Source organism: Xyrauchen texanus, chromosome 5, assembly GCF_025860055.1.
Source record: "Xyrauchen texanus isolate HMW12.3.18 chromosome 5, RBS_HiC_50CHRs, whole genome shotgun sequence".
NCBI lineage: Eukaryota > Metazoa > Chordata > Actinopteri > Cypriniformes > Catostomidae > Xyrauchen > Xyrauchen texanus.
In genome coordinates this window covers 6,510,447-6,522,507 of record NC_068280.1, presented here as the reverse complement: position 1 = coordinate 6,522,507, position 12,061 = coordinate 6,510,447, and the positions used below count along the sequence as shown (strand labels likewise).

The window sequence follows — 12,061 nt, the reverse complement described above, 5'->3', positions numbered from 1 at the left end:
GCTGTATGTGTCAGACTGTAGATTCATTATAGAGTCATTCATTCGGGAATCAGACATCACTGATCACACTTTATGTTTCACAGTGTACTGTAGATTCAAAAGAACCAGCACACAAGAGACATTTGTGTGAAAAATCACATTGCACTGGTCGCACTGCTTGATGTAGTGTAGATTTTAAACAAACCGTCTCATAAGAGAAATTCCTACATAAATCAGACTACACTGGTAGTGTTGAATGTTTCACAATTTAGATTCAAAACAACCGACTCATAAAGAATCAAATTGGAAAGTTTGCATTTGTCTCATTAGATAAAATAATATTAGATTATTTTAAATTCACTAAATGAAGCCAAACTGAGCCACATATGTTCCTGAGGAGGACATAAATATTTCATATACACAGCTTTCTGAAGGAAATCTTTTTTTTAAAAAGATGGCACAAATAAGTAACACCGGTACTTACAACACTAATGAAAAGTGCTGTTTGTTAAAGTGTTGAGAAAAAGTTTTCCTGAATTGAGAAACTTTACTTTCCTTGAACAAAGCGGTATATTTTTGCCAGGTTTAGCAAGACAGATATAAAACAGTGGGGGGTTTCAAGGCAGCATTTGTACTTGCATGCCAGTAGGGAACTGTGATATCACTATCTTTTTTTTCTCCAGTGTAACATCCTGACTGTGGGTGGATGGAACTCGGTCATATTTAGACACAAACTAGGTGAAACCAACACAACAGACCAAACCCAAAAAAACTAAATCAAATAAGAATGGATCAGGGTAGGGTGGAATATTCACCCTTCACTGCCATTGATGAAGGTTACCAAGCTTTAGCTTGTTTCCTCTCTCAACTATTGTATGTTTACCATAACTATAAAACAGCTCAAACTAATTCAGAAACATTGCCAGTGATACTATGGTTTAAAATCAGTCTTTTTGTGTAAGAGCAAAACTGTCAACACTAATAAATGATATGTATGCATGTATTTGTGGTATAGATTTGGAAAGGACTTTAATTAGGTAGGTGAATGTGTTTTTGTGCTGTTTGATTTTGCGGCTTTAACCATGGCTAGTCATGCATATTGAGCAAACAGTCAGATATTAGTATTCAATTGACTGATAATTCATTCTTATAGTGTTTATTTAATTGAAATAAATTTTCAATGCACCTCATTCAAGGGTGAAGTCATTGTTGATTTGTCAGTGTCAAACAGACTGCGACCTTACACTATCACTTGTGTTGAAACTATCATTTAATTTCAATAAACATGTTACTGAGGTGAATAAAACATTGGTTAAGAAAACACTATATATATATTTACAATGTTCCCATTTGATTCTAATTTGATTGATAATAATAAGTGTCTTATCTTGTTATGAGTGAGCTACAATAAGATTTGTATATAATTTTATTGTGAAACAAAATAAGCAGTTTTGACTAGTTAACCCTTAAACGCGTATCTCGGCAACATGGTCACACAGGAAGTCGGCATACTCGGATCGGAAGCGGTATGCCAACTCACTGACATGCCCATCGGACATATTTGGAATAGCTTAAAAAAAATTACTTTCCCATGTGGCTTGACTGGTAGAGCGTTGCGTCAGTTGCATGTGCGACCATAGTTCAATCCCCAATTAAACGAGGAACTAATCACATTTGTATAAACAATCACGAGCATGATAAGGAGGTTGCAGTTTTTGTCCCTAACATTGCATTTTGTCTCTACTAATGATTCAAATTAGATTTGGGTTTTGGTTGGGGGGTAGATTAAATAAAATAAGCATTTCTCTTCACTGTTTTACACCCTGTTCAGCTAAAAAATATATATTTTTACAACTGGCTTCTGGTGACCGCTTCTGGATATAAAAGTCATGCTTTGAAACACTTACCGCTTTAGCCACTGGAGGCAGTGTTTTCAAATTCGGTCAACGCTGTACCGATTTTGGCTTAAGACAATACGGCACACACTTGCCGATTTTTATGTGCGATCAGGCTGACCTCGGGTCTTTAGAGACTCGGGACCTCATTCCACCCCTGTACCTGATCCATTGTTTGGAGTTGTGCCCAAACCTCTTTAGTATTAAGTGTATAGGGTCTTTAGAGACCAGAGGTATGTAAGAGTGTAGTTTTTTCTTTTTTTGCTTCCATAAATTATATATTTTTTCTATGATAATTTCATATCTATTTAAATGTACTATAACAGGATATCTATTTCTTTGCTTATTACAAGAGAAATGAGTACTATATTCATACAAATAAAAACTACATATATTACATTGATTTGCTGTGCATGACTGGTGAATTATCAGTATTTGTATGAATGTACAAATATATTTTATACTTTTTATTTCTTACTCAAGGTGGTGCTTTGATAGCTTTGACATTGATAGCTGATGTAAAAACCACATTGAAGTAAACTATAGCAAGTGTAACACATTAACAGTATGATATGACGTGTATTATGGTGCATTACTGAAATAATGCCAGTTTTTCATCTATTTATACTCAATACGTGCCTGAGAATATACATAGGTGTAACATATGTGTAATTTAGGTGTAGCTGATTTTATGTGCAGATTATATGATGCTTAATTTGTGTTTGACAGCCAGTTGCATCATCTCATGAAATTTTACTGTGAAAGTGAATCGTGTTCTAGATTTGTCCTTATTTGTTGCATTATATATTTGATTTATGAAAATAAAACATCAAAATATATTTTATTTTATTATTTTCTAATCGTCATCCATTTTTTTTTTAAAAGATATACATAAGTGCAGGGTCTCTAAAGTGTGTTTGGTAAAATTAACATGCATTTAATGGTTAAATCATCTTTTAATTCTGATTCATAAATCTGATTCTTGAACAATTTGTTCAGAAGAGTGAAAAAAATCAATATTTATAAGCTCAAATCCACAAGCTGCAAAGCATATAATTAATGGTAATTCTCTGCAATTTGGTATGAATAAATTGCCTTAATTGCCAAATTTCAGCTAACTGAAATTGTCTCTTTAAGACATGTTTCTTCTCACATTCATAATTGCCTTTTGAAGACATATTTCAAGCACAAATAAACATTAGCAACCATTTCAAAGCAGTTTTCTTCTAGAACGTCCTTTATCCCGAATGGAAATAAAATCAATTTGCTATCAATTTTGTTCATACAGTGAAAGTAAATAGTGACTGAGACTGTACCTACAATCTCCTTTTATGGTCCAAAGAAAAAATGAAAGTAGTGGAACAAAATGAGGAAAATATATGGAATGTTTTAGCAATAAAGAATCGTCACCTTCTGGTCATGGCTGTAAGCTAGGATCCAGTCTTCCTGCTCTGGATGAAACAACAGACTCAGGATGTAGAAGTTGAGGCGATATTTTTGATAGGTGGCGCCTTCATCCGAGCTGATGAGCAAACTGCTCTCCACCTCTGGATCTGTCAGCAACATGATCTGAAACAGAGAGAGAAAAAAAGAGGTTTTCAGTCATACAGAGTTTCTTCACTGTCCCATAGATGCCTCATTCCTAAGTGTATTAATCAAGGTCTATAAGGGTTGTTAAAGAGTACTTTACCCAAAAATAAAAATGATGTCTTAATTTACTCGCCATCATGTTGTTTCAACCGTGGAACACAACATAATATGTTAGTCAGTATGATCACGCTGCTCATAACTGTGACCAAGGGCTTTCTAGCTAACAAAAGCACAAAAAGCACCAAAAAAGTAGTCCATACAATATTGAAAATATTGAAAACTGAGTTTTGAAAATGGGAAGATTTACTGTTAATTACTCCTTAAATTGCAGTCTTTTCCTCATATGAACCTGTCGTATGGCTTCAGAAGTCTTGCAATATAGCACAAGAGTCATATGGACAACTTTTATGGACATTTTTGTCCAAACTTTCCAGTTTAGTTTCATCCTGATGTTAAATAAAGAGGAGACGTACATGGCGTTCCGCTTGAGCAAAACATGTCAGAGTGTCTAAAAATGAAACACCCTGGCATTATATCTTTAATGCATCCTTTTTTAAAGTTCAAATAATTCCGAAGTGTAATTGTGTAAAAAAGCACAAACTCTGAAACTCTGAAACACTTTGCTCGCTGCAGCTAGATTATAACATGATGGCTCGCGACGTAGTGAATCACAATAATTTGTGTCTCGGTGTGAAGAGAGTTTGTTTTTTGTTTTAAAGATGGAACGAACAAAAACAAACAAACAAACAAACAAAAAAAAATTGGTTTTTGATTAGTCTTTTTTGGTTTGTTTTACAATATAATATTTTAAACTCATTATGTACATTTACTTTAGGAGCTACACTGCAGAACAAAAAAATTGCTATCAATGAATGTTGAATATAATATTTAATATATTTAAATATTTTAAAATATCTTCAAATCCTTAAAGCAAGATAAATTCACCTGAGAAGCAACATATAAGATATTTAGACTTTCAAAGGATATATATTGAATATAAGAATATTTTGTCTTTACTGCACTGGCAGAAGTATGAGCAAGTGAAGTAATTCACATTTATCCAAAATACACATAGTAAATATGCATTCTCTGAAAGCAAGTCTAAATATCTTATATGTTGCTTCTCAAATAAATGTATCTTGTTTTAAGGATTTTTTGATTATTTTAAATGGAAAACGAGACAAAAACACTTGATAGGACAGGATTTTTTCCAATTAATATAACTGTTTTAAATGAATTAAACATAATAAAAATCCAAGTATTTATTTTTTCCTTGTAATTCAGTGAATGTCATTTAGAGGTATTTTTTAAAGATTAAAAGATTTTTACAAAGCACAATTAATACTACCTTTTAAGTCGAAGCACAAGCTGAATAGTCGTTTAAGAGCTAATGATTAATCGTTGCAGTTATTGTCCGAATAGTCGAATAATCGTTTTAATAATCGTTAGATTAGTTGATTATCAAAATAATCATAAGTTGCAGCCCTACTAGACAATCTCTGGTCACCATTCACTTTTATAGTATCTAAAAAGCTGCGTTAACATTCTAAACTTTGTGTGTGTGTGTGTGTGTGTGTGTGTGTGTGTGTGTGTGTGTGTGTGTGTGTGTGTGTGAACGTGTATTTATCACTTTGTGGGACCAAATGTCCCCATAAGGATAGTAAAACCCGAAATTTTTGACCTTGTGGGGACATTTTGTCAGTCTCCATGAGGAAAACATCTTATAAATCATACTAAGTTATGTTTTTTGAAAATGTAAAAATGCAGAACGTTTTCTGTGATGGTTAGGTTTAAGGGTAGGTATAGGGTTAGGGGCATATATTATATAGTTTGTACAGTATAAAACCATTATGTCTATGGAAAGTCCCCATAAAACATGGAAACACAACGTGTGTGTGTGTGTGTGTGTGTGTGTGTGTGTGTGCGCGCACGTGTGTTTGTGCCCATGTGTGTGTTTCACAAAAGAAAGAAAGAGATACAGGCTTGTAACTGAATGAGTGCGAGAAGCCTATATGATAATATACTTATCATTTTTGGGGTGAATCCAAAGTGAGTCTTAAGCAAGACTCCATGTTCTGTTTGCAAATATCTGTTGGCTAAATTAAATTACATTGAGAAGATGTAGAAAGACTGCTATCATTAGACCCATGAATATGTTTTCTTCATTTAAATAAAATCATGTTTCACATGATAAATAAGGAAGATTTTTTAAATATCTATACTACAGATGATCATTTCTACACAGCCCTGCACCCTCACAATATTAATTAGAATTAAAAAAAATTAAACTTAACAAAAATACAAGTCAATAGCAATTAAGAAACCTCATCAAAAGCTGGGTGTCAATTTCTATATTTTACACAAGACAGGAAGCTCATAGATTTGATGAACTCACAAACCGTGTTCCAAATTTGCATGCCATAATGAAGTTGTGACAGCACCACCTCGTGTTAAATGTGATTTCTTAATTTCTAATCCCTAATTCAATTGGTTTGATCTTATCATAATCACAGTAGTTCACACGCAGCGATCTCTTTAACGCTGTCAATCTTATAACACACCCCAGTGAGTAACTCATTATGATGGTATGTGTGTGTGCTCACTTTAACATACCCTAAACTCAGTTAGGGTGTGTGTGTTGGTCTATGCTTGATTAAGTGTTTTGTGTTTGAGCTCAACAACTTTACTACATGTTTGTGTGTACTTACTATTATATAAATCATAATAGGCCAATGCTTCTTGGGGGATTACTCTTACATTTTCAGTAATTTAGTTACAGTTACTTCTGATGTAATTGCGTTAAATAATGTATAGACTATAGAATAATTCAATATAAAACTAACATCTATTGTTAAAATATATGATTTCTAATTTAACGCTGTCCCCTTAAAGTCTTTGGCCAGTTCATGAATAATTTATTTAATTTTATATGATTTATTTGAAAGAATTAAAAGAACAGTTTCTTATCTATCCTTGTATTTTTCATAAGGTTGAGGTTGATAAGGGTTTTAGAGAGTAATTAGTACAGTAATCTAATTACACTGTAGAATATGTAATTAGTAGTTAGTAATTAATTACTTTAATTTTAACTAGTAACTTTCCCAACACTGGCAAAGACATGTTCAGTGTGAATAAGTGTTGTTTATTCTTCTATTCCATTATGTTGGAAAGTTTTGTACTGTTCGGATCTCAGCTCTTCCCTCCATAGCTACTTCGTAATTTCTTTTTGATCATATTGTTAGATCATTCTCTGATGTTATACTGGTCAATGCAACTTCTTCTAACTCCAAGGATTGACTGGTCCTCTTCTTCTACAATTCACTAGAACATTAAAACATGCGTTCACTTCAGAATCGCTTTCCATTTGCGTTCTCGACACTGTTCTCCAGGGCAACAGCATTATTAAGTAGATCAGGTCAGCAGAGCTTCTAAGTCAGTCGTCAAACGGAACATGCTAATGCTAACCATAGTGGCTGCAACCCACAGCACTAGCTCATCGATCATTGCTGCCAAATCCACAAACATGACCCAGATGCTAACCAATTAGAGGTGATCTTGGGTAGCTCCACTGGCGAATACCTTATTTTAATAAAGTGGCAATCAAATCCTTGAGACGTGATATATATATATTTTTTTCTTTGAATGACACATTACCAATGCATTTATGTAGTGGCAACAGGGCCTCATTGGCTCTCTCTTTGATATGTTCTCTGCTGGTTCCTAAAAGTGAGACAAATTGATAAAAATGTTGACTATTGTAAAGCTGCTCAATTACAAGTTAATGACAGTTGTCATTATGTATGCTATGTAGCTAGCTAGCTGCCAGATTCAATATGCTTAATGACAATAGCTACAGTTAACGTCTTACTCCTCCTACTCAATTGTTGTCATGTTCACTGTTGTCTTTTGTTTTTGTGCTTTTATGTTGAAGTTTAGTTTAGTTCCTGTTTCCTGTTTGGTTTTTGAACTCCTTTTGTAGTTTCTTTTTATGATTGGTTTTCACCTGATGGTTTCTCCTTCCTTGATTATCTCCCCAGGTGTTCCTCATTCCCTTGTTTGTTCCTTTGTGCATTTAAGCCCTTAGTTTCCCTGTATCCTTTGTTAGGTCTTGCATATGTTATTATGTTCTGTGAAGAAGGTAGACAGAGAATGCGGATCTAAATGCGGATCTAAATGCGGATCTAAATGCGGATCTAAATGCGGATCTAAATGCGGATCTAAATGCGGATCTAAATGCGGATCTAAATGCGGATCTAAATGCGGATCTAAATGCAGCTTTTATTTATAAAAACAGGAAAACTCAGGACAAAGAAAAGCAACGGAAACCTAGCACAACATAAAAGCACAAAAACAAAAGACAACAGTGAACATGACAATTGTCAGTTAACTACTTATTTTCCAAGTTGAGAACTTCCAAGTTAAGAACTTCTCAATCAGCTAGTCCACATAACTAAAGTTAGTGGGATAGTAACTTACTGTCCAAGTTGGGATGCATCTTAATTTCCTCTACCATTTAGATTCGTAACCTGATGTGTTCGATTCAGTTGTTCAATTTGGGGTTTTGCCATTTTACTAGACACTTGACCAGGTTATGAAGGCTTGACAAACATTGCTTTGTATTTCTAGATCGCTGGCTAATTATACATTTTAAACTATGCGGCTTGAGGACGTTGCCTGAGGTAATGTCGAATTGATTTCTGATTGGTCAAGCAAAGCACTGTTGTTTCTAAGCGACTGCTAGTTTGAAAGACACTTCTGGCTTCCACTCTATTTGACAGTCTGTGCACTCTAGATTATTTTCAACAGCAGAATAAGAATATGAAATTTGTTATAAGTGACCTGGCAAGTTGTATTCAGGCCTCTTGTCCAGTCAGGAAAGTAAAATTCTCTTTCAATTACCCCTTCAAAAACCCATTTGCCCTGTACAAGTGGACAACCTTTATTGTCGAGCCCCATATTAAGTTTTTCTGCAGTTCTCCTGCATCTTTCCTTGTATGGAAAACAGAAGCTCTAAGAATCTACATTATCAAAGATTCGCTTTTGTGTTTCACTGAAGATGGAAAGTCAAAAAGAATGACATGGTGGTGAGTAAAAGATGACAAAATTCTCATTTTGAGTGAACTATTGCTTTTGAGTCAGGTGCAATCAGATTGCACGAACTAAAAGCTCTCACATCAGTCATAAGATTTGTCGCATGCACTGAAGGATGGATTAATGCTGCTCAATCTGCATTTCTATACCTGACACTGACATATGTAAATGGGATATGCAGATGCAGGAAGATACATACAAAGGGATTGAGCATCTCATTTTCTCCTGTCTGACTTTTAATCATGCAGTAAGAGATGGAAAGTTACAGAGAGAGAGATACAGAGACATGTTGTAAGAAGGTAAGTTCTCACCGCAAGCCTCAATTCTGATTTTCTGCAATAATCTGATTCTTTTTAATATAGGCCTTTTAAATGTGGCTGATATCAGACACTGGTCTGAATAAGCGATGCTCCCACATGTGTAAAAATGGCATGCATGCTTTGGCATGCAGGGTGACATGACTTTCATAAGTTGCACAAACAAGCCAATCAATGAAGTGTTTATTAGACTGAGAAAGTGTTCAGTTTTGTGTGCAATATGCTTCATACGGTTAGTGAATGGGTTTGTAGGGCTTGTCCATGTCTTTCCCTTCTGGGTTTGAGACTACAACAGGTTAAACAAATATGTTTTATTGTTTTGTTTTTCCACTTTTCTGTGTAATACTTTAGAGCAGGGGTCGGGAACCTATGGCTCGCGAGCCACAAGTGGCTCTTTGTTAAAAATCAAGTGGTTCTTTCTCCCGAATTTGACAGCCTACTCCTGGTGAACAAGGTTTGAAATGAACACCCGCCGAATGCAGATTTTTCATGCAAAGTATTTTGCTGCTGTACCAGTCACTGTGGAAGCGACCTGAAAGACTTGTCTGAGAGATATATAACAAGAAATTAGACACAAAGACGCACGTTTGACGAAACGTGATAAAATTTTGAAGAATAGACGAAAGAAAAGCCGCCTATGCGCGTCTGATTTGATGTGTGCTCAGTGAGTGTAATGAAAGCACGTCTCCAAAACACACACATTCATAGAGTTCTGGGCCTCGTTTCCCAAAAACTATAGATCTTAGCTGTTAAGAGCATTTTCTACGAGCGATTTAATGAACGTTCGTTTTTTTTTTTATGTGCAAACAGGGTGTGATATAGACTCAATCCAGTTTGCGAGCTCCTCTCCAAATGCATTTTCTTGCAAAATGTGGGTGACCTGTAAGATGTCTCGGAGTGACATAGGACAGGGAATGCTGACGTGTTTGAAGAAACACACTTTATTATATTTTTAAGAACAGACAAAAGAAAAGACGTCAATGCTCGTGTCTGATTCACTGTTTGTTCAGAGGCATGCAACGGGACCCTGTCTCGTGAAACAAGCGCATGTAAACTGTTATCACTCCTTTTTCTATGTTTAATTCAACTGAAAACTGTTAGTAAGAATAATGTAGTCTATGAGAATGCTGCAAATGATTTCCAAACATCTCGTGAGGTACTGCGAGTTTAGTTCGCTCTTACACATTGTGAACACAACTCAGCAGGTTCAGTAATATATACAGGTATATTTGTATTAAATAAACAAAGACGAAAGTGATTAAATCATTAGGTAATACAAGACACGTTCACCTTGAACCTAAACTTGAGTTCTATTTTTTTTCTTTAGGCAGCATAAATATGATGGAATACAAACACATTCGATAAGAACACATATGTGGCAAAAAAGTTTTTGGGGAACACAAGAATTTTTTAGGCTTATTTATTATGATGATTATTATAATAATCTTTACATTTATAATTGTCTTTAGTTTTTAATTTGCTCATGTTACCGCATACTGATACTTGCATGATGGCAAATGGAGCCATTGGAGACGTAAATGTTTTGATTTTGATTTTTATATGATATTTTTTATATTCAAATATTTCAATATAAATATTTTTCACTTTGTTATTTGTATTGCTTTTTCGTTTCGTTTAAAGTGCAATTTGAGTTTAGAATTCAATAAATGTATTACATTTTTAAAGCAAAATCAATTAAGCAAAAAATATTCACTGACTTTGGGGATTGACCATATAATTGGACATTGATATTTTAAATGAGATTATCATCAAAATGTTTTTTTTACATATGGCCCAGCACAAAAGGGAAGTTACATTTTTCGTGAAGTAAAATGAAGTAATTTTATGGAGACCCGCACAAACACCTGTACTCAATTCCATATTGCAACAGTCTGTGAGCAATATAAACATTGTATTTTATAGAAAAACTTTGTTTTTCAAACTAGTAAATTATTCATTTGTGGTATGGCTCTTTTAAAAAAATGCATCAACCAAACATTTTTAAATTGGCTCCTTAGTGAAAAAAGGTTCCCGACCCATGCTTTAGAGCATATAGTGATATTCTTTAATTATTTCATTATTCACATTATTTTATATCTCTTACGCTTTCACTCTCATTCCTTCTCCTATATATTTCTATTCATGCTCATTTGCAAAATCCACCTTAGCCTCTCCTCCTGTTCTGTATGTCAAGTTCCTATCAGTGACACTTAGTAAAAGAGCATAGGTTTGTGGGAAGGCAAAGGTTAATGAAGCAGCAGATGAGGTAGCTGGAGAGACACTGAGAGAGTGTTGCGTTGAATTTTTGAATCCCTGTCGCACAGTGCTATGCTGGCTCTGATAGAATATTAATTAAATTAGAAACATGTCTGACTCCTTTTTAAACTAATTGGATTGTCTCACTCCTGAAAATCCTGACTATAACAAGGCCGACCATGAAAACCTAATTCCACTGCTATCCTGACTTGGATAAAATGGTGCTCTGAGCTTGGAATTTAACTTCCTTTTAGGTCTAAAATACCTGGAGAGAGGTATCCATTGTCATTCCAGTGCACCATCGGAAGTACGCAACCTGGATGTTGCCATCTTGTCTGCACAATTTTTATTTTTTAGACAATCACCTAAGCCGTAAATGCCATGTGACTGATCTCTGTAACTGCAGGAAAATGATGTTCTGACAACTCTGAATGGCTGATGGCACCATGACAATGTGCACAGTTCCAAGTCCTTCACTTATAGTATATGATATGCAATTCAAGTTCATTTTCGAACATACAGCCTGACAAGTGTATTCTGGTTCCCAAACAAATCACTCTTATGAGCCGGTTCTTTAGAATTTACAGCACAGAACAGTGAATTCTGATTCCCAAACTAATGACTTATGAGTCGGTTCATTTAAATCTATGCCACAAAGCATACAGTGTAGACCAACTCTTGAATAAATTACTTCTATGAGCCAGTTCCTTGTAATCTACAGCACAAAACAAACAGCGTGACCAGTGTAGCCCTATTTACAAACAAATGACTCTTATGAGCTAGTTCTTTTGAAATCTACATTGCGAAACATACAGTGCGACCAATATAGTCAGATTATTGAACAAATGTTTCTTATTAGCCAGGTCTTTTGAATCTACAGTACAGACAATGTAACGCAACCAATGTAGTCTGGATCCCAAACGAATGACTCTC

The 12,061-nt window shown here is 34.8% G+C and overlaps 1 protein-coding gene across 1 annotated transcript in view; it reads right to left on the bottom strand.

The window, feature by feature from the left end:
- LOC127643906 (VPS10 domain-containing receptor SorCS1-like) overlaps positions 1–12,061 on the bottom strand; it is a 254,439-nt gene that overhangs the window by 75,005 nt on the left and 167,373 nt on the right. Inside the window, exon 4 of the mRNA XM_052126846.1 lies at positions 3,285–3,443. Coding sequence (XP_051982806.1) covers positions 3,285–3,443 — 159 coding nt within the window. The remainder of the gene's footprint in view (positions 1–3,284; positions 3,444–12,061) is intronic.